The sequence below is a fragment of the Geotrypetes seraphini genome, chromosome 6 (assembly GCF_902459505.1).
Source record: "Geotrypetes seraphini chromosome 6, aGeoSer1.1, whole genome shotgun sequence".
NCBI classification, from domain to species: Eukaryota; Metazoa; Chordata; class Amphibia; order Gymnophiona; family Dermophiidae; genus Geotrypetes; species Geotrypetes seraphini.
Genome location: NC_047089.1, coordinates 145,081,966 through 145,105,105, shown reverse-complemented (window position 1 = coordinate 145,105,105; position 23,140 = coordinate 145,081,966). Strand labels below are relative to the sequence as shown.

General features: G+C 45.5%; 1 protein-coding gene across 2 annotated transcripts in view; it reads right to left on the bottom strand.

Moving 5' to 3' along the window:
- NPAS2 (neuronal PAS domain protein 2) overlaps positions 1–23,140 on the bottom strand; it is a 363,736-nt gene that overhangs the window by 93,915 nt on the left and 246,681 nt on the right. For both annotated transcript variants that reach the window (XM_033949438.1, XM_033949439.1), the window contains exons 9-10: positions 18,887–18,969; positions 10,152–10,258 (exon numbers count right to left, since the gene is read on the bottom strand). In XM_033949438.1, the coding sequence (XP_033805329.1) occupies positions 10,152–10,258; positions 18,887–18,969 (190 nt within the window). The remainder of the gene's footprint in view (positions 1–10,151; positions 10,259–18,886; positions 18,970–23,140) is intronic.

Here is a 23,140-nt window from a genome sequence, read left to right as displayed (position 1 = left end):
TAGCTCTTTTGTTACCCAGTCAAAGAAGCTGATGAGATTGGATTTTCAGGACCTACCCTTGGTGAATCCATGTTGACTGGGATCTCATAGATTCCCCTTATCCAAGATTGCGTCTAATTTACGTTTGATTAGTGTTTCCATGAGTTTGCAAACTATTGATGTGAGACTCACTGGTCTGTAGTTTGCAGCCTCTGCCCTGCAACCCTTTTTGTGCAGTAGAACGACGTTAGCTGTTTTCCAGTCTATGGGGACACTCCCCGAACTTAGGGAGAGATTGAAGAGTTCTGATAGCAGTTCTGCCAGGACATCATTCAGCTCACTGAGCACCCTGGGGTATAGATTGTCCGGTCCCATGGCTTTGTTCACCTTGAGTCTTGCCAGTTCGTAGTAGACGTCGCCAGATGTGAACTCGAAATTCTGAAACGGGTCTTCCACGCTGGGCCTTGCCTGCAACTGCGGACCATGTCCCGGTGCCTCGCAGGTGAAGACCGAGCAGAAGTATTCATTCAGTAGTTCTGCTTTATCGGAATCTGAATCTGCGCAGTTCCCATATGGTTTTCTAAGGCGTACTATCCCGTCTGTGTTCTTTTTCCTATCACTAATATACCTGAAGAAGGATTTGTCCCCTTTCTTCATGTTCTTTGCCAGAGTCTCTTCCACTCGAAGTTTGGCCTCCCTGACTGCCATTTTGACCGCTGCAGACCTCGCCCTATGTTCTAGTTTAGCTTCTCTAGTCTTCGTTCGTTTGTAGGAAATAAATGCTTTTTTCTTCTCCTTGACGAGGTACGAGATTTCTGTGGAGTACCATTGGGGTTTGTTGTTTCTCCGCCGTTTGTGTACTGATTTAATGTAGAGGCTTGTCGCTTCATGTATGGTAGATTTCAGGGATGACCACTCAACTTCCACATCATCGGTCGTAGCTTGGTTCTGCAGTGTTCGGTGGACGAAATCTCCCATGCATTTGAAGTCAGTGCCTCGGAAGAGGAGTACTTTTGTTTTCGTGTTTGATCTTGAATTTATTGTTTTTTAGTTATTACTTAAATATATTGTCTGCATTGTAATATAATATATTGTTACTGTATTTTAGATTTATATTGTAAATTTTAAATGTACATCGCTTAGAATATTTGATTAAGCGATTTATCAAGTCCCATAATAAACTTGATAAACTTGAAACTTGATCTAGGGAAACCTTTCCTGAGGTAGAACCACACCATGTTGTGGTCGCTGGAGGCTAGCGTATCTCCTACTGAGACCTTCGAGACACTATCCCCATTGGTGAGTACCAGGTCCAGGATAGCCTGGGCCCTAGTGGGTTCCAATACCATTTGTTTGAGTCGTGCTCCCTTTATGGATGTTAACAGTCTCCTGCTGCCGCTGGTTGTTGCTGAGTATGAGTTCCATTCTGCGTCAGGCATGTTGAAGTCCCCTAGCAGAACAGCATCTCCCCGTAGAGCAGGGATCTCAAAGTCCCTCCTTGAGGGCCGCAATCCAGTCGGGTTTTCAGGATTTCCCCATGAATATGCACTGAAAGCAGTGCATGCACATAGATCTCATGCATATTCATTGGGGAAATCCTGAAAACCCGACTAGATTGCGGCCCTCAAGGAGGGACTTTGAGACCCCTGCCATAGAGTGATATTCTCTATGTCTTCAATTAATTCGGAGTCTTTGTCTTCCAGTTGTCTTGGAGGTCTATATACTACACCAAGATACAGGCATTTTTCCCTGCCTCTGGCCAGGTTCACCCAGAGGGATTCCCCGGTGTACTTGACATCTGAGATTCTGGTAGTTTTGATGTCTTCTTTAATGCATAGTGCCACCCCTCCCCTTGACTTTCCCTCTCTGTCCTGACAAAATAAATTGTATCCCACCCATGAGAGTCTGTGAACCAAGTTTCGGATATTGCCACCACGTCAAGGTCGGCATTCATTATTTCAGTCTCTAATTCTAGAATCTTATTGCCTAAACTGTGTGCATTAACATACATAGCCCTCCATACCCCGTGATTGCTAAGTCCCTGTGGGGAGTTTCCCACCTGGGGTAGTGTGACTCCTACAGATGGTTGGAAAGGCAAAAGTCATTGGTTCTTTCCAGAGAATGGAGTAGAACTCTTTGCACATTCAGCCTCTGCAATATCCTGACTTGCTTAGGTGAAATCGCCGGCTGAACTGCAGGAAAACTAACTTCTTGGTTGATGTGAAAGACTGAAACAACTTTCAGCAGAAAAGCATAGTTACTTACCGTAACAGGTGTTATCCGAGGACAGCAGGCAGATACTCTCACACATGGGTGATGTCATCCACGGAGCCCGGTACAGGCAGTACTAAAAATGTACTGTCACATTAAACTTCTTAAGATGCTTCAAGACTGCCGCCTTCTTGCCCAATGTCAGCTCATGGTTCCTCAGTTTCATAAAAAACTTAAGAAACCAACCAGGGGAGGTGGAAGGGATGTGAAAATATCTGTCTACTGTCCCCAGATAAAACCGGTTATAGTAAGTAACTGTATTTTATCCTTGGACAAGCAGCAGCATATTCTCACATGTGGGATTCCCTAGGTTACTGAATGGGATGGTGGGAGATTCTGTAACACTGCATGGCCAAAACCACCATCTCATCTGGGCTAGGATTCTAGACAGTAGTGAGATGTAAATGTGTGAACTGAGGACCAAGTAACTGCTTTGCAAATATCTTCAATGGGAGTGGAATGCAAAAAAGCCACCGATGCTACCATAGCTTAGACTCTGTGTGCTGTAACATGTCCCTCAAGCTGCAGCCCAGCCTGAGCATAGCAGAAGGAAATGCAAGCTCCTAACCATGTGGAAATAGTTCTCTTGGTTGCAGGCAGGCCCAACATGTTAGGGTCAAAAGAGATGAACAGTTGAGGTGAAGACCTGTGTGGCTTAGTTTTTATAAATAGTAAGATAAGGCATGCTTACAGTCTAATGTATGAAGAGCAGTTTCTCCAGGATGAGAATGAGGCTTTGGAAAGAAGACAGGAAGCACAATGGATTGATTCAGATGAAATTCCGTTGACTTCCTTGGGGAGGCATTTAGGATGAGTTCTGAGAACCACCTTGTTATGATGAAGCACTATAAAAGGTGCTTGTAGTTCACTCACTCAACAAGCAGAAGTGACAGAGATCAAGAAGACCACTTTCTAAGTTAGAAACTTAAGATGAGCAGATGCCAGTGGTTCAAATGGCAGCTTTATCAGACTGGTGAGAACCATATTGAGATTTCAGATAACTGGAGGCAGTTTTAGTGGAGGTGTCGAGTTCAAGAGTCCTTTCATAAATCGAGAAACAAGCGGATGAGTAGTCAGAGGTTTATTCTTGAAAAGAGTATGGTAAACACTAATGGCACTGAGGTGAACCCTAACCAAAGTGGTCTTAAGTCCAGAGTTGGATAAATGGAGAAAGTAGTCCAATACTGAAGGTATAAAAGGTGTGGAAGGATCCAGGTGATGGAGAATACATTACGAAGTGAAGTGTGTCCATTTGAGTCGACAGCAGTGCTGAGTGGAAGGCTTTCTGAAAGCAGCTATAATGGCTTGCACTGGGTCAGAAAGACTAAAATCTGTTTAAGTCAGGTCAAGAGGTACCAAGCTGTTAGGTGCCAAGATTGCAGATTGGAATGTAACAGAGATCCTTGATTCTGAGTGCGTAGAGATGGAAAGATCTGCAATGGAATTGGATCCTTAACACTCAATTGAAGTAGAAGGGAAAATCAGGGGTCACGTGATACTGAGCACTTGAACGGACGTACCTACAGACAGTTCCGGGCCATGCCGCTAAAACCTGCCTGAAAACCCCGACTTTTGTTCGGATTTCTGTCCTCCAGCTTACATAACCGGCAACTTCTCTCCCTGCAGTGTCCGCGGGGCACTTTGCTGGTGAGTTCCGTGCAAGAAATGACAACCAAGTCGCAGCGGGGAACTAGAGACAAGCTGAGGCAGCCAGACTCCAAGATGGACGATCCAGGAAGCGGTTATACAAGAGCTTACTCGTTCTCTTAGTCTTGTGATGGAGGACAAACTTGCCAAGATACAAACCTTCTTGGAAGAAATCAGAGAAAACCTCAATTCACATGCGGATTGCCTGCAGCGGGTTGAGGTTCGAATTGCCCAGCAAGAAGACTGCAGGGCAAATTTTGAAGAGCGCATATGGGTCCTGGAAATGGTGAAAATGACCCTTTTGGAGTGGATTGATAATCAAGAGAACCGGGGCTACCGCAACAACCTACGATTTATCAGGATCCCCAGCCCACATCCTAGAGATCCAGTTCCCCTATCCAGGATCCCCAGCACACATCCTGGAGATCCAGTTCCCCCATAAAAAAGTTCACCCCCAGGCGTTCGTTATCCTTCTTCACTACCCTGGGAGGCTTACAGTCAAGAGAAGGATCATTTGTGACATTAAAGTCCCCACTAACAATAAGTTCATAATTAGGCAGTGCCATCAGGTGAGCCAAAATACTTGAAAAGAAGGTATGGGAGTAGACATTAGGTGCATACATATTGCATAACACTACAGGTTTGTCAGACAAGGTCCCTGCCCAGATTACATAATGACCCTGAGCGTCCTGAAGAACCTTGTGCATGACCACTGTGACCCCTTTATGGATGAGAATAGCAACACCCCATTGTTTGGAATTATAGGATGAGCAAGGGAGCCACTTCTGGTGATACAGACAGGTCGTGACCTGTTTGGGCCGCCGCGGGAGCGGACTGCTGGGCGGGATGGACCTGTGGTCTGACCCGGCGGAGGCACTGCTTATGTTCTTATGTTCTTAAGAAACAACTTCCCCCACCCAGTCTCTCATCAACTTGTAGTGCTCACTCATAATAAGATGGGTCTTCCTGCAGAAAGGCCACTGAGGCTCACTACCTCCGCAAAAAGGAAAGAACCTGTCCATTTTGCCGGGGAGTTGATACCAGCTACATTTAAGGTAATACACGTGAAGTCAGCCATAGCCATGAGAGGTGCAGGCAACCAAGGCACATAAATACCAGCCCACAATTTGGTCCCCAGGGGCCTCCCAGCCGGACCCCCCAGGACAGGCATAAGAGATCCAATCACCCAGCAAACCATCACCCCCCAGCCCCCCCCCCACACCCAACCCCACCCCACCACACAACAGCTCCACACATCCTCAAGCACACAAGAGAAACACACAGCAAACACCCCTCCCCGCTCTCAGCCCCCCAACACCCTCCCCAAAGCCAGGTCTCCACAGCAACCAGAAGTCACACCAAGTTCACACACACACACACCCCACCAAACATACCCCCCCACCCTCCCACAAATCTCCCCGCCCCCCACATCTCAACCAGAGTAAAAAGAAGAGAAAATGCCCAAGTCCAACCCCCACCCAACTGAATACAAACTCGCAAAGTGACCACGGAGAAAAACCACAACCCAAAACCATCAGAAATAGGCCCCCCCCAAACTCCAACCCCTGTAAATAACAGAACAGTTCACAGAAAGAACAGAGAAACTAGAAGTCACAAGGCCACAAGAGGAGTCAGCCAGTCCACTATGGGCCAAGGTAGAAAGCAACAGAGAGTCAGGGAAGAGTAGGCCATCCAGTGGTCCCTTTATTGAAGAGCCGAATACTCTCCAACCCAGTACATATGGAACTCCATGGCAGGCAAGGATGGCCAGGTCCAACCCCCCAACAACACCGCCGGCTCAAGCTATCCAGAGTCTCAGACAGCAGAGCCCTCAGAGCCTGCGCCAGCCAAGCCAGAAAGCCAGAGATGAAGCAAGTCACAACCGCTAAATACAACGTGCAGCAGCAGACAAAGCTCCCCACAAAGGACAAGGAGATGCGTCGGAGGAAGCATAGAGGCATCCACTGCTACAGCAAAGGCTGAGCCACAGCAGAACAGCTCCATACGGCCCTCATTTAGCCAGGGAAGTCAGGCTCTGAAGGCAAGCCTTGAGGTCGTCCACGGAGTCGCAGGTCTTTGGCCCCCCTGCACCAGTAATGTGGACCCTAGCCGGGAACTGGACAATAAAACTCAGTCCCCGATTTCGAAGCTCAGAGCAGTAGGGGGCCAGGGCACGCCGGCGTGCAGCAACCTCTGCCGAGTAGTCATGGAAGAGTAGCAACTTGCCTCCCTGATATTCAGCGCTCCTCTTTTCCGGTAAAGGGTCATCAGCCTGGCCTTGTCCGCAAAATTGAGGATCCTGGCGATCACAGGTCTCGGCCTGCCATCTCCCTCCCGCTGCGGCTCCAAGCAGTGGACCCGCTCCACCACGAGGTGTGGACCCGCAGGAGTGAAACCAAGGACCTCTGGAAACCAGCACTCCACAATCCCCCAGAGTTCCTCATCCTTGATGGTTTCCGCCAGACTCACCAGGCGCACATTGTTACGGCGACCCCGTTTCTCCTGATCCTCGAGCCTGGCATGGAAGGTGGCACAGCGTGTTTCCAGCGCACGAACCTGCACCTCCATATTGGTCGCACGGTCCTTGTGTTTGGCAATGCAGGACTCAGCCGTCTGCAGACGCTGCTCATGGCGTTCTATTCGATCGCGGATGCCCTCCACAGTAGCCTGCAGTTTAGAAAGACGATCATCAATTACAGTCGAGATGGTCCGCGCCATCTCCTTAACAGCGGCCTCCTGCAGGACCACGGTCGGCGATGAGGGAGGCGCAGATGCCATATTACCAGCGCTGGTGGTATTTGGTGCTTTGGCCTGTCATGCCAATTTTATGCTGAAGCCTTAGATATATAAAGTCTCTATAGAAGGGTAAGTACTACGGTGTAACAGAAGGGCTGTTATGGTATAAACCTCCCTTGAATACCTCCTATTTCAATGTGGTTTATCAAGGATATTTTCCAGGCCCTCAGAGGTGCCACCAACAGTTCAATAAACTTTCATAACTATTGGATTTATGCCCCCATTCGTCATCGGGTCCCTGGAAAGTTGAAAAGTGCAATATTTTTTTGTATATTTTCAATAAATAAGTTGAATAAGTTAAATAAATTAAATAGTAAAGATCTTTAAATAGTAGTGTTCACATAACTTGGGTGGTTAGCCAAGAGGGACAGAGTCGCCAACATGTTTCACCCTGTTAAGGTTTCCTCAGGGCACAATCCCTGTGACAAAAACCAGCTTTAGTAATCAGTGAAATCGCATAACATGTCAAAAGATATTAACTGATAACGTTCTCTTACCTCAAAACTATACACTCATCATGACGTGGCCACCCATAATGTGATCAAAGATGGCCGCGGCGTGTACTGTAGCTACTTAAATATTCTACATCCCAGCTGAGACTGACGTCATCGGGTCAACCAGGAAGCGCGTGAGTAACCGCAATCCCGGAGAAACACCCGCGGGGAAAAATTCTAATTGCTCTACCCACTCCTTTAACCTTAATAAAGTTTCAATACTACAAAGGCAAAACATAAAGACAGAGGACTACAGTGAGACCTCACCAGAGAGACTGCCATTCAAGTTCTAAATTGAGCCCGTTGGGTACAACTGAATTAAGTTGGTAAATCCACCTCTATTCTAAAAAATTAAGCTTTGCCTCCAAATTGCCTTCTGTTCCCTGAGTGTCAATGGCATCAATAACACGCCATTTGATATGGTCAATGGTGTGCTTTTTAGACAACCAGTGAGCTACAAGAGGGGCTGTCAGGGTTTCAGTAGATATCCTAGACTTGTGTTCGTTAAGTCTAACCTGAACTGCCCGTTTAGTGCGTCCCACATAAACTAGAGGGCACGGGCAGATGATAATATACACAACCCAACTAGATTTACATGTAGTATGTGTCCTAGCCCGAATGATGCGTCTAGTGTGGGGGTCCTGCTAAGTACTACCCTCCACAGTTTTGTCACACCATTGGCAGTGGGTGCATTTTATATGGGCTGCCTGGTCCAAAATGGAACGGACCTGGCGATTAAGCATCTGGCCTATCGTGGTACCCTTAGTATATGCTATCAAAGGGAAGTCTTGCAGACCTCTCAGGGCCCTCAGAATGGGCCAGTGTTCTAATGGAACCCACCACCCTCTTAACTGCGTCCGAATATGGGAGTACACAAACCAATCTAGTGGTTTCTAAATCCTGAGAATTACTCGCACCCGTATCTTGGAGCAACAGGTCTCGATGGGCATAACGTGCCCGCAAGTATGCCTTATAAATAGCTTTCTCAGGGTAACCCCGGGCCCGAAACCTATGGGTGATGTCTATGGCAGCCCTTTGAAACTGAATCAAATCTGAACATACCCTCCTGGCCCTCAAAAATTGACTGATCGGAAGGCTATATTTGAGCTTATAAGGATGGAAACTTGAGAAGTGAAGCATAGAAACATAGAAACATAGAAATAGACGGCAGATAAGGGCCCACGGCCCATCCAGTCTGCCCACCTTAATGTCCCTCCCCTACCTTTGCCCTGTGAATAGATCCCATGTGCCGATCCCATTTTGCCTTAAAATCAGGCATGCTGCTGGCCTCAATCACCTGTAGTGGAAGACTATTCCAGCGATCAACCACTCTTTCAGTGAAAAAGAATTTCCTGGTGTCACCTCGTAGTTTCCCGCCCCTGATTTTCAACGGATGCCCTCTTGTTGTCGTGGGACCCTTGAAAAAGAAGATATCTTCCTCCGCCTCGATGCGGCCCGTAAGATACTTGAACGTCTCGATCATGTCCCCCCTCTCTCTGCGCTCCTCGAGCGAGTATAGCTGTAATTTGTCAAGCCGTTTTTCGTATGGTAGATTCTTGAGTCCCGAGACCATCCGGGTGGCCATTCTTTGCACCGACACCAGTCTCAGCACATCCTTGCGATAATGCGGCCTCCAGAATTGCACACAGTATTCCAGGTGGGGCCTCACCATGGATCTATACAATGGCATAATGACTTCCGCCTTACGACTGACGAAACCCCTTCGTATGCAGCCCATGATTTGTCTTGCCTTGGACGAAGCCTGCTCCACTTGATTGGCAGACTTCATGTCCTCACTGACGATTACCCCCAAGTCTCGTTCTGCTACCGTTTTTGCTAGGATCTCGCCATTAAGGGTATAAGACTTGCATGGATTCTGGCTGCCCAGGTGCATAACTTTGCATTTTTTGGCATTGAAGTTGAGTTGCCATGTCCTAGACCATCGCTCCAGTAGGAGTAGGTCGTGCATCATGTTGTCGGGCACTGAATCTTCGTCTGTTGTGCATTTGCCCACTACATTACTCAGTTTGGCGTCATCGGCGAATAATGTTATTTTACCTCGAAGCCCTTCTGCCATTCCTTGCTACTGATTTCCTATACAGGGTGGTGAGTAATGCATTTCCCTCCCTATAGATAAGGATGTCCAAAAATTCAATTTTAGACGGGCTATGGGTGGCAGTTTATTGAACTGTTGGTGACACCTCTGAGGGCCTGGAAAATATCCTTGATAAACCACATTGAAATAGGAGGTATTCAAGGGAGGTTTATACCATAACAGCCCTTCTATTACACCGTATGCCAATTTTATGGGCATAACGCAGTCCCGAACCCAACAGCAAAAACATAAACCGCCTCTCGTAGTGCAGGGAGGTCAACAACACACTCAGGTGCCACGGTAGAACGTTGCAGGTAGAAAATAAGGCATAAAAAGCTAAGTTAGACGGGTGAGGGTCGGAGCTCGAGCAAGAAGCCATCGCTCAGCTCTGCGTCATCACGTGACCCCCCCATTAATGAATTATTTGGTTGGAAAATAGTTGACCTTAAGACTAAAGTCACAACCCATATGATAGGCATTTTTGTGTGTCACCCTTAGACATTTTTCAAACTGCATTAATTTCTTAATGGAATTTCTGGAAAAATTCAGCAACAATGTATGGCAAGGAATGCACATTAAATCTTTTCAAAGTGCACCTTTCCAAATTGACTTCTCGACCAAAGAGGTGGAGATGGTTGATTGGACAGTGCAAAAAAAAGCACAGTACTAGATTACATTACATTAGGGATTTCTATTCCGCAATTACTTTGCGATTCAAGGCGGATTACAAAAGAGTTATAGAAGGTGGATTACAAAAAGATATCTGGTCATTTTCAGGGAAAATAAAGAGTAGAGCAGGTAGATGTAGTATGAATGAGAACTACACCAGTTATAAAAGTTCAGTTAAGTTTATCCATGGTACTACTTACAATGCTCATGGCACCTTGCTAGAAGCTCCAGGTCATCTACATGGTAATAATCATAGCCAGAAGTGCCCAGTACTTCAAAAGGTAAATATCCTATAACTGGTGGAGCCCTGTGTATGTAAACAGAAAAATGCCACTTAAGAAAAAAAAAAAATTTTATTTTATTTGAGGGAAGCATTTTCACAATAAGAAAGAAACTTCCTGAATAGGTTCTCAAGTGAAGAATTATCTTTCTTCAAGTTATAATTTTCAATACTTCCTATAAAACGTTGCTTGCAATTTAAGATGAACTGTCTGAAAAAGTCTGCGTAAACTGAGTGTCTGTCAGCTGCACACAATATTAAAGGGGATATGCCCACCCCCACAATCTGGCAGTAAGAGTTCCTTCCCTCCCTAGCAAGAGTAAACCTCCCCCAGGCTTACCGTAATTTCTTGGTGGTCTAACAGCGTGCTGGGGCAGGAACAATTCCCACTTGCTCAGGCCCATTCTTTCTCCACAGTAAAAATGGCCACCTAGACTTCCAGTGACAATCTCACAAGGCTGCTAGAAGCCTTGGTGGCCATTGAACTCTGGAATTCATTGCAGAGAATGTGGTGAAATCAGTTAGCTTAGCGAAGTTTAAAAACAGATTTGGATAAATTCCTTAAAGGGGCGTCCTTTGGTCATTATTGAGATGGCTTGGGGAAATCCACTGCATATTCTTAGGATAAGCAGCATACAATCTGTTTTATTACTTGGGATCTAGCTAGGTACTTGGGACTTGGGTTGGCCACTGTTGGAAACAGGATACTGGGCTTGATAGACCTTCAGTTTGTCCCAGAATGGCAATTCTTGTGTTCTTAAGGTAAGTACCTAATCTTACCTTCTAGTGAATTGGCACATCATTCTTGAACCTGTGGGACATATCAAAGCAGTACTCTAGAATCTAGGGTGGGACAGATGAGCCAGCTGAAAGGTACTGAAGATCTGAATGCGGTATCCAATTTGGCTGCAACATCCACCATATATAAAACTTTGTGAAGGTATGGAAAGAGGACCTTGTGGCCATTCGACAAATTTCCTCAGGGGAAACTGCTCTAGACTCTGCCCAGGAGGATGCTATACTCCAGAGTCCACAACAGATTCAGCTCTAAGACATCTCGGTGGGGGGGCCCAGTGAGAGAGGAAGGCATTCTGAAGAGGACGCATGCATGCTTTCGTTCAGGGAACCACGATGCTGCCAGAAGGATGCTGGGCTGTATAAAGAGAGGTGTAGTAGGTAGAAGGAAGAAGGTGTTGATGCCCCTGTACAAGTCATTGGTAAGGCCCCACTTGGAGTATTGTGTTCAGTTTTGGAGACCGTATCTGGCGAAAGACACAAGAAGACTTGAGGCGGTCCAGAGGAGGGCAACGAAAATGATAGGAGGCTTGCGCCAGAAGACGTATGAGGAGAGACTGAAGCCCTGAATATGTATACCCTAGAGCAGGGGTAGGGAACTCCGGTCCTCAAGAGCCATATTCCAGTCGGGTTTTCAGGATTTCCCCAATGAATATGCATGAGATCTATTTGCATGCACTGCTTTCAATGCATATTCTTTGGGGAAATCCTGAAAACCTGCCCCTACCCTAGAGGAAAGGAGAGACAGGAGAGATATGATTCAGACGTTCAAATACTTGAAGGGTATTAACGTAGAACAAAATCTTTTCCAGAGAAAGGAAAATGGTAAAACCAGAGGACATATTTTGAGGTTGAGGGGGTGGTAGATTCAAAGGCAATGTTAGGAAATTCTAGTTTACGGAATTTCCTGGAATGCGCTCCCGAGAGAGGTGGTGGAGAGTAAAACTGTGACTGAGTCCAAAGAAGCGTGGGATGAACACAGAGGATCTAGAATCAGAAATAATATTAAAAATTGAACTAAAGCCAGTACTGGGCAGACTTGCACGGTCTGTGTCTGTATATGGCCATTTGGTGGAGGATGGTCTGGGGAGGGCTTCAATGTCTGGGAAGGTGTAGATGGGCTGGAGTAGGTTTTAACAGAGATTTCAGCAGTTGGAACCCAAGCACAGTACCAGATAAAGCTTTGGATTCTTGCCCAGAAATAGCTAAGAAGAAAAAATTAAAAAATTTAAATTGAATCAGGTTGGGCAGACTGGATGGACTATTCGGGTCTTTATCTGCCATCATCTACTATGTTACTATGTCACGTCCAGCTTTGTAATCCTGGAATTCACAAACTGTAGGACGTCCCACACCGAAGGAGCAGCTGTCAGCATAGCTATCGCTAGCATTCAGCATTTTCAGTTGGCATAACTTATGTCAGCGAAGGCCTATGGGAAATTATATCAATCTGACTCTGGCATGTGAATGCAGATAGGCCCTGAGGGCAGGGAGACTGTTTTAAGTAGCCCTGATTGATATGTTTTAAGTAGCCCTGATTGAATCATGATTAGCTAAAAGGTGTTAATGTCTGATTAAGAGGGTGCTTAGGACAATGGGTCCAGGTGCAAAGTTAATCAGAAACTATTGTCAGAGACAGACTGGAAATACATATATGACCATAGCCTATTCTTCGGCTGTCTAGCACAAGTTTACTAAGGAGGGGGAGATTTAACTTCTATTGAAGCTCAATAGTTTTCTATACACAGAATAAGATTCCAAGCTATAAAAGCCTCCTTTCTGCAACACATCTGCAGCTCTAGCTCTCTCTCTTTCTCTGTCTATCCTTCTCTTTATCTATGGAATACGAAGCTTGGACCATCACCCCATCCCCCTTTTCCTCTCTCTCTGCCTCTCCTTAGAACTTCAGGCTTCTATGTCTCTCTTTTCCTCTGAACTCTGTAAGGCAGGGAAACTGCGTTGCTCTCTCATAAATTGTAATGCTTAATTGTTGTAATGCCTATGAATACTACTTTTCTGTAAGCCTATTTCTATAATATATTCTTTATGCAATCACCTCTGGCTGTGCCTCTTTGATTCTACTTCCTGGTGAATCATCTGTGAGGGAACTGAACCTGGGACCTGGCATTTGTAAGGGCCTCTCAAGTGACCCCACCAACCATACATTGGGGGGGCCACTAACAAACCTTACAGCAGCCATCTTCAATATCTTCGAAATCTGTGCCTACCAACCATACATTGGGGGGGGCCACTAACAAACCTTACAGCAGCCATCTTCAATATCTTCGAAATCTGTGCCTAGAGATTCTATTTTCGAGGAAAACATGGTCCATTTCCGAATCGATTATTTCAGCGACTGCATGGGCGTTTTTTGGGGGGTTTTTTTGTAAGCTGACAATTCAGCCCAGGTATTCCAGTATGTGGAGCACAGTCGCTACTGAAGTGCGCCCCATTTTCCAGGGGGCGCTCTGAGCAACCAGGCGGCCAGGGGTAAGGAACTCCACCCACCTCAGAGGAGCCACTACTATCACCATCACTCTGGTGAAGGTCCGGGGTGTGGTCTTTAGCCCAAATGACAGGGCCGAAAACTGACAAAGCTGAGCACATGAAACCACAGAAATCTGCAGTGATCTGGAAAAATGGGAATGTGCAAATTTGCCTCTGTAAGATCCAGGGAGGCCAGAAATTCCCCTGGAGCCATACAGCAGTGGGGGACCACTAGACCAACCGGGCCCACAGGATAGCCCCAACGAACACGCATGGAGCAGACCCGCATGCCTGTCACTTCCATTATATGCATATCTCTCATGCATATTGACTAGGGCCAGTCCAAAATCCAGATTAGCCTGGCAGATCCCCAGGACAGGGCCAGGACCACCGCACTACAGGGTCTCCATCTAGAACCGAGGAAGCTTAAGAGCCGGAAGGAAGTGCCGCAAAAACAGAATCGGTCTGCAAACTTCTGATCCTGTCTTAGGAACAAAAAATAAACAGAGTATCTGCGTAAACCCGAAGGTTAGCATGGCACTGGTCATACTGCTTGAATATTCATCAAGCACTGAACAGCAGCCTGGAGAGAGCTCACTGTGTCTGGGCTCCCGACAGGAGAAGACACGAACTAGTCCGACAGAGGATGGGTAAAAACCAGCTTGCAGCCCAACTGAAAAAATTCCATGGCTCACTGGACTTTAATAATGTGTAGCCAGGCAGGCTGAAACTGCAAGAACCGAACCTCCTATCCACAGAGGGGCCCTCGGCTCCCTGGTGTCATTGGGTCACACAGCCAGGTCAGGCAGGAAGGGCAGCGGTAGACAGAGCGTGCCTGTAGCCTGGAACCTTGAGGGAAACATGCTTGAGTACCTGAATAAATTCATGTAAACCGTTCTGAGCTCCCCTGGGAGAACGGTATAGAAAATTAAATAAATAAATAAATAAAATCTCTGCAAAAAGCATGAAGAATCTTGCTTGCAGTTATGAAAATATCGTCAGGAGCTATGCAAGTAAGGATTTTCAGCACCCTGGGCCATGCTCTATTATCCGGCCAGGTCTTTGGGTGATGGTCCCTTACCGAATGCATGAGGTCAACGAGATCCTTGCCACACAATTGCCCCTGAAAAGGAAGCCATGCCAGAGTTGCCTCGGAGGTGGAATCACCAGCCCACTGCTGAACCCAGAGCATTTGGCAGGCCGAAATAGAATCCGCTGACACCTTTGCCAGCACTTCAAAAGGTCAAAGAAGCCATCTGCCTTGCAGCCCATACCAGCCCACAAAGGTTGAGGAATAGGTATTCGTAGATGAGCTAGACAGACGCGTGCCACAAAGGACATAGGCACCACAGCTCCAATGATCAAATTAGCTGGTTCAAAACTTTCCGGAGAACCATATTCACCCATCAGTTTGGTTTTTTATAATAGCTCTCAACACAACTGTCCCATCACTAGGGAGAGAGTTGCACCGGGATAGCTGAGCCATCAGGGTATCTCTCCTGGGTTGCCACAAAGCTGCGGACACTCCTGAGTCCGAGGATACGAGCTGGACATAACTCGAGCTTTCTATAAAGGACCCTCCAGAGAGTCAAACTGTTCCGGAACCATGAACTCATATCCAGATGTCAGGAAAAGTTGCAAAGTGCGAACAAACGCTGCAGAGCCAGGGAGAAAAGTTGAAGAAATAAAAGGAGCAGGCTGGGCATCCACATTCACTCCAGGAAAGAAGCAGCACCTCAAACTTAAACAAGTGCCTGACAGTTGGATCTTCTCTAGGATCCAGAGCCCCAAAAGGGTTCGGGAATCCAGCACCCAAGTCCAGATTCCCAAATCCGGGAAGTGCAGCACTGATCAAAAAAGGATCAGGGAGGTCCGGAGCAGCCGCTGGGACCCCCCCAAACAGTCTGGGAAGGAGAAACAGACGGTGTAGAGATCCCCGAAACCACTCAGCCACTGAGCTGCATAGCAGAGGGAACAAAAAAGCACCCAGCAGCCGGACACTTAGAGTAAAATACAGACCAGAAAAATCTCATAAATTCTGAAAAGGTATCTGGACCCTGGGGCAATCACCCTTAGATGGCTTATGTTTGCGCTTCTTAGGCTGCGGAGAGTCTGTCTCGCAGCACACAGACAAAGCTGCAGAACCAAGTCCCAAAAATAAATGTGGCCACCCCAACGGGCTAGCTGAGCGTGTAATCACCTGCTCCTGTGAAGGGGAGGCTGAACCAGTAGTTATGGCCTCCCCCCCTCAATCGCACCATGCGACATGTGGTGCAAAATGCTCTAAATGCAGCACTTTTTGCCCAAATTTGGTATGAATCCACACAGGGAGACTCTAAGGACTCCATTCTAGCAGTTTTCCTGGCAAAATTTTGACTTTTAAATAAGGGAAAAGTTGAAAAACAGATCGTTAAAAATTCAAAATGGCCAACAGATCTGAATTTGTTCCAAACTTCAAAAATTACATAAATAACAAATTTCAGGTGGGGGAACATAGAGGAACACTAGGAAATTTTCAAAACCCCTTGAAATTAAATTTTAAGAGATCGGTTTTTGAGACTGTCAGCTCCACTTTGTATTCACAGTTACCAGACACAGAGAGCCTGTAGCTGCTCCTAGCCCTTTCAATGGACGGTTTCGAATTCATTGCCCCACTGCTGGAAATTCATCTTTCAAGCTGATGTTTGTGCTGCTAGTCAAACTCCTCCTCTGTCTGACTATGCCTCCACCCCTGTGGACCACTGGATGCGCATCTGGATGGGTGGAGTCGTGTAAACGCAGCCAGTGTGCTGCGGAACACTGCTGAGCCCCTAAGCATGCTACACAGACTGCACTCGACCCCCCACTTAATACCCTTGTGTTTTTTCAGCTGTTGAACACAAGGGTATTAATCTCCTGATGAAGCTCTGGAAATGTTAAAGAGTGAAACGGTTCCATTGAGCACCTTCCTACCTTTCCAGCTTGGGCAACAAAATATCCAAACTAAGTATTAGTCTTCTTTGGTTGAGGTTCCCTTTACTACAATCATATTGAATTGATACTTTCAAGCAACATATTGAAATTAAGCAGCAATTGAAATGAAGAATTCAAAACGTATAAAATAATAACAAAAAACAAGAAAAACCAAAAATAATAAAAAAATGTATATTAATAAAGATAAAAAACAAGGGTTTTTGACTAGTGATAGCTCGCACACAGCTAGTCTGCTAACACAGCTGATTCAGCATCCCCACTCTGGTGAGGTTCACCTCTGAAGAGGCTCACCGTAGCTGTAATAGAAGTGAATGGGATAACCAGGAGCGTTCATCCTTGCTCATCTGTGGCTGCTCCCACTCTCAGCGGTGTATGTGAAGGATCACTCAGTCAGGGTAAGTATTACTGCTTTTTTGGGTTCCTCTCCACAGTGTCCCTTTAATGAAGGTTTATTATAAGATACGTGCATCTTCTATATTAGTGATTGCAAATTTGGGACCGGCTCAACCTTTTTTTGCTCATCAGCTAGTGTTAGTGCTGCCCCTGAAAATTTTCTTTTGGCCAATGCGGCCCAGGGAAGCCAAAAGGTTGGACACCCCTGGTCTAGAATGACTCACGTTTTGCATTGGAAATAGAGATATATTACACAGGTAACTGGAGGCATTGGATTAGGGTATCTTTACCCTATTCTTGGTCATGGATTAAGGGTCCCAGCAGTACATTCTCATCTAAACTGGGGACGAAAGACTGACTGGGACCTTGAGAGGTGTTGGAATATTTCATTTCTATCTCTATCTCTACCTCTGTCTTTTTATTTTTCATACTGTTTCTTCAGGTACTTTAGTTAGATTGTGAGCCTTTGGGACAGTTAGGGAATTTCCAAGTACCTATCTTATTTATTTAGTTTTTATTTATTGTATCTTTAATGCATCATTTTTGTAAACCGCTTAGAAACCTCACGGTTATTAGCGGTATATAAGAATGAAATTAAATTAAATTAAATTGGAAAGATGTCCTTACAGAACATTGAAATACTGTCAGCAATGAGATTTAGGTGAGCGATTTCAATTTTAGACCACTAGAGTATGGTCTTTAAGGTCTCAAGGCTGGTATGTGAGTGTTCGAGAACAGTATTGTTTTTACCAATTTCCGGAAAGGTAGTAGGCTATTCATAGCTCGAATGCTCGGGGGGAGTTGGTTCCATAGTTTTGTCACTGTGGCAGAAGGAGCGTTTCTGAGTGGTTTCTAGCTGAAGCTGATGAGTCCTCCTGGCAATTGCATGCTACAGTACATAACGTGCACTCTAACAGAATAATGCTTAGAGTACTTATTTATTTATTCAATTTTCTATACTGTTCTCCCGGGGAATTTATTCAGGTACTCAAGCATTTTCCCCCGTCTGTCCCAGCAGGCTCACAATCTATCTAATATACCTGGGGCAATGGGGGGGGGATTAAGTGACTTTCCCAGGGTCAAAAAGAGCAGTGTGGGTTTGAACCCACAACCTTAGGGTGCTGAGGCTATAGCTTTAACCACTGTGCCACATTTTCCCTGAGAGTTAGTTTCCTCAGCACTTATCCATGTTATGTGCAAAAGTGCAGGTGTGTAGTTATAGAACTGCTTTCCACATGTGTAGAAGCTTACCCAGCTTAAGTGAAGTCATTTGTGGAGGTGGGGGTTAGGTGGGGCTGTATAATCATATAAAAAATATGTGAAACATAAGTTAACCCCTGAAATTTATATAGGTCAATGAGCATGTATAAATATTATGTACAAACATTTCCTGGGGTAATTTGCAAAGCAGAAGTAAAGTTGTGAATACTTGTGCTTTGAAAATTCACCAGGACCTGCACAGGGAAAAATATGTACACCTCATTTATACATCCACACAGGTACAGAACTCCTCTCATATGATGAAAGACTAAAAAGGTTAGGGCTCTTCAGCTTGGAAAAGAGACGGCTGAGGGGAGATATGATTGAAGTCTATAAAATCCTGAGTGGAGTAGAATGGGTACAAGTGGATAAATTTTTCACTCCGTCAAAAATTACAAAGACTAGGGGACATTCAATGAAGTTACAGGGAAATACTTTTCAAACTGATAGGAGGAAATATTTTTTCACTCAGAGAATAGTTAAGTTCTGGAATGCATTGCCAGAGGTTATGGTAAGAGCGGATAGCATAGCTGGTTTTAAGAAAGGTTTAGACAATTTCCTGGAGGAAAAGTCCTTGCTACTCCTTGGGGTTTTGCCAGGTACTAGGGACCTGGATTGGCCACAGTAAGAACGGGCTACTGGGCTTGATGGACCATTGGTCTGACCCAGTAAGGCTATTCTTATGTTATGTTTTTATGTTATGTTACGCTCTTAATTTGTAAGCTGGATGCCTAAGGCTATACCAACCTGTGGTCCAAGAACAAAAACTTCCATTCCAGGCTGTGCCTGGAAGTGAATTCCTCTAGAGGCTCTTCAACTATGCACATTTCCTGGAAAAAAAAAAAGAAGAAATGCTTTGTTTGGAGAACTTGTCATCAGTTTATAATCTAGAAGTGTGAAGCAATCTATCTAATTTAATATTTGATAAATTTGATCAAATATGTGATATTGGGTTTGATGTGGGTACCTTTCACAAGCATAGCAAACATTTTTAATATCTCTGTTCTCATCTTTCCTAATACAAGTTCAGTGTTGCTTTCCAAAGCTATGTTGAATTTAGTTTATATCTAAATAAATATTTTTGCTATATTTTTTCCTATTAAACAGACTTTCTACATTTATCATATGGCCTTTTATCAAGCTGTGGTAGTGAGTGCCACATGGTAAATGCACTCAGCAGCGAACTCTTCCACAACTGAACCTGCAATCGGCAGCGTTCAGCAGCGAGCAGACCGGCTCCTCCACGGAACCTCGTGTCGCCTCCCCCCCCCTCCCTCTGCAATTGGCACCATCCAGCAGACTGGCAGGCTCCTCCACGGAGCCTCGTTCCAAGCCACCCCCCAGCCGGGCATGCGAGCCAGCTCCACCCCTCCCGACTTGCGGGAGCATTCAAACTGGACTGAGGGGACTCTCCCACAACTGAACCTGCAATCGGCAGCATTCAGCAGCGAACTCTCCCACAACTGAACCTGCAATCGGCAACATTCAGCAGCGAGCAGGCTGGCTCCTCCATGGAGCCTCATGTCACCCCCCCTGCAATCGGCAGCATCCAGCAGACTAGCCGGCTCCTCCATGGAGCCTCGTTCCAAGCCACCCCCTAGACGGGCGAGCGAGCCAGCTCCTCCCCTCCCGACCTGCGGGAGCATTTAAACTGGACTGAGGGAATGGTGTGCAGCCATTCGGCGCCGGCTAAGGTGCACGGCAAAGGTGCGTACCTTTGCGCACGCCTTAGCAAAGCAACTGAATGGAACAGAAGAAGGAGATCCACCACATCTCAACTTCTCCCCCCTCCCTCCCACAGCTGGGCCCGGTCCTGGGCGGCTTAACTCCGGGCGTGGGAATAGCCCCCCTCCACCTCTGCCCTACCTTCCCATCAGCACCAGGCTTGCAAACTGAAGATCTTCACAGCTCCACCAAACTATCCTTCTGTCGCCTAACTTGGAAGATCTCCCCACGGACCCATTGACTGAAATCTGATAAGTATTTGCACGTTTTTTTCACTATTCTGCATGTCCATCCAACTGACTGGAAAATTTGATAAGTACTTGCACGTCTAGCCAATTTGCATGTTTAGCCAATTATTATCTCACAACAAAATGGCTTCTGTAAATCAGTATTTAATATTGTTTCTCATGTTTTACTGGTCCTACTCCAAAAACAGGTCAGGCGATGCCCTATACTCCACACCTATCTCAATCCTCACAAGACCCGTTACACTAACTAAGAACCACAGAAACCTGCCCATCGATTCATACATGACTGTTCCGAATGGGGCCCTTTTCAAATCCCGGTCTTACCCCCGCCCCCCCCCACATAAACCAAACAGACCTCTCCATAAATACCAGTGGAGACTGAGGAAAATCTCCTTCTCAGCAACAACTGACTCACCTCACCTTCAAAAGGTCCAAGGTTTTTACCTAAATATTAGATCTATTAGAAATAAATCACAATTGGTCAAAGACTGGCTTGAGGAGACCAACCCTGACTTTGTCCTCTTAATTGAAACATGGCTGACCTCTGACAATGACATCATCATACGCGAATGCCTCCCACCGGGGTTCAAAATCATTTCACTGCCCAGAAACAGGGGAAGAGGGGGAGGATTATCCATCATTGTAAAAGACTCTTATGAATCCACCATCTTAGCTTCGAAATCCTCAGTGGATATTGAAATCCTCTCTTGTAAACTCTGGTCAGACCAACTAGAAGAGAACTTAATCATCATTCTATTCTACATTCCTCCCAAGAAATGGTCCACTGCCAAGGATACCTTCTTTGAATTCCTCCTTACGAACTCAACTGCTGGTCCCTACAACCTACTGACTGGTGACCTGAACATCCACCTTGAGCAGGTAGAACAGGGCGACTCCAAAGAATTACTATCCTTTATCAATTCTCTAGACTTCCTTGTGCCACTCCCAGAAAAAGCCCATCAAAAAGGACATCAATTAGATCTAGTTACCTTTCCAAAGATCTAGTTCCAAAGACCTAGCCCATCCCAAAATGCACTGGTACCAAACCACTTGGACTGATACTCTGTGGTCAGACACCACCTATGCAATTTCCAATTCAACTGGGAAGCCAAACGCTCCCCATCCAAACCCAAGGCAGCTAATAGGATTAGGAAAATGACAGCCACCAGAGGCCTGGTAAACCCAGTGGAATTCTGGTCACATTACGACATCTCTTCAGACTCCCTCTCTGTAGACTCCTGGACCAATACGAGCACGCAAATTCTAAACAAGATGGCCCCCATCAAATTAAGAAAAACGAGAAACAAAAACCTTGGCGGCTGGTTTGACACTGAGCTAGGAACAGCGAAATGAGAATTAAGAAAACTGGAAAGACAATGGCTGAAATCAGGAGATAACATAGGTAGAACAAATTGGAGACTAAAACTAAAATAATACAAAAAACTTATAACTACAAAACGCACAAATTTTTACGCGCAAAAAACAGGCTTTCCCAACACCAACACTAAGAATCTATTCAAACTTGTTAACAATCTTTACGATATACAGGCCTTCCCCTCCCCCCCATCAACAACCTAAGATCCAATCTATCGATCTCCACAACCAACCATTTGAACTACCCAGTCGCCCAACACATTGACGAACCCAGAGTAGACTTGTACTGGAATAAATTTTCTATCCCCACCTGGAATCAATTCTGCAAACTCTACTCGAAATACGCCGATTCGTACTGCAGATTGGACAGTTGCCCACCAAATGTCATGAAAGCCGCTCCAGTCACCTTCAAAGCCAAGTTACACGATTGGCTCTCCTCTCTATTACTGTGTGGTACATTTCCCGGGGAGCTAGGTCAGATACTAATCACTCCGATCCTAAAAACCCCCAAGGAATCTTATCAAGTTGACATTGAATTACAGGCCCATTGCAAACATTCCCTTTTTTGTAAAGCTGATGGAAGGCTTGGTAAACCAGGATTTAGTACCGTACCTAGACAAATTCAGCATACTTCATGACAACCAATCAGGTTTTCATTCTGGGTTCAGAACAAAAACAGTTATTGCTTCATTGCTAGACTCCCTCCTGACACTATTCAGCCAAGACTCTAGTGCACTAATCCTTCAGCTGGACTTGAGTAGTGCTTTCAATTTGGTCGATCATGCCATCCTAATTGACTGCTTGGAAACAATAGGTCTCTCCGATTATGTATTAAACTTGTTCCAAGGATTCTTGACTAAACGATCGTACCGCGTCTATAGCGATAATAATCAATCCTCCAGCTGGGTAAACTCATGCGGAGTCCCACAGGGTTCCCCCCTTTCTCCCACTCTATTCAATATTTACCTTTCCTCATTGGTGAATCTACTGCAAAAATTAAAAATCAAATTTTACATCTACGCCGATGGCATCACCATAATCCTCACCCTAACAAGCCTGACTCCTGAGACGAGGAATCATCTAGCATTAACTTTAAAGCAAATTGAATCATGGATGACTGAGTTCAAACTGAAACTCAATGCCGAAAAAACCAAATTCTTCCTGGCAAGCCTGAATGACAAAATCAAAGACACTTCAATTTCCCTGAACAGACAGAACTTCCCTTTTGTCAACACCATAAAAATCCTGGGAGTGACACTGGACCGTCACCTCACTCTAGATACTCCCACAGAGCTACTGATCAAAAAAGGCTTCTCGACACTATGGAAATTAAGAACTATCATAAAGTTCTTCGACACAGCATCCTTCCGATTACTGGTGCAATCCTCACTTTTAAACTTGCTCAACTATTGCAACATCATCTATCTGAGTTCTCTCAAGAAAACCATTCAAAGACTCCGAATAATACAAAATTCAGCAGTGTGACTGATCTTCGGTATAAAAAATGGGACCACATAACCCCCTAATATCAAAAACTCCATTGGCTGCCCCTAGAAGCAAGAGTACTGTTCAAATTTGCCTGCCTTTGTTTCAAATCCATTCTTGGTTTGGCCCCCCCTATACCTTGTCGCCCATTTTAAATTGGAATGTCCCA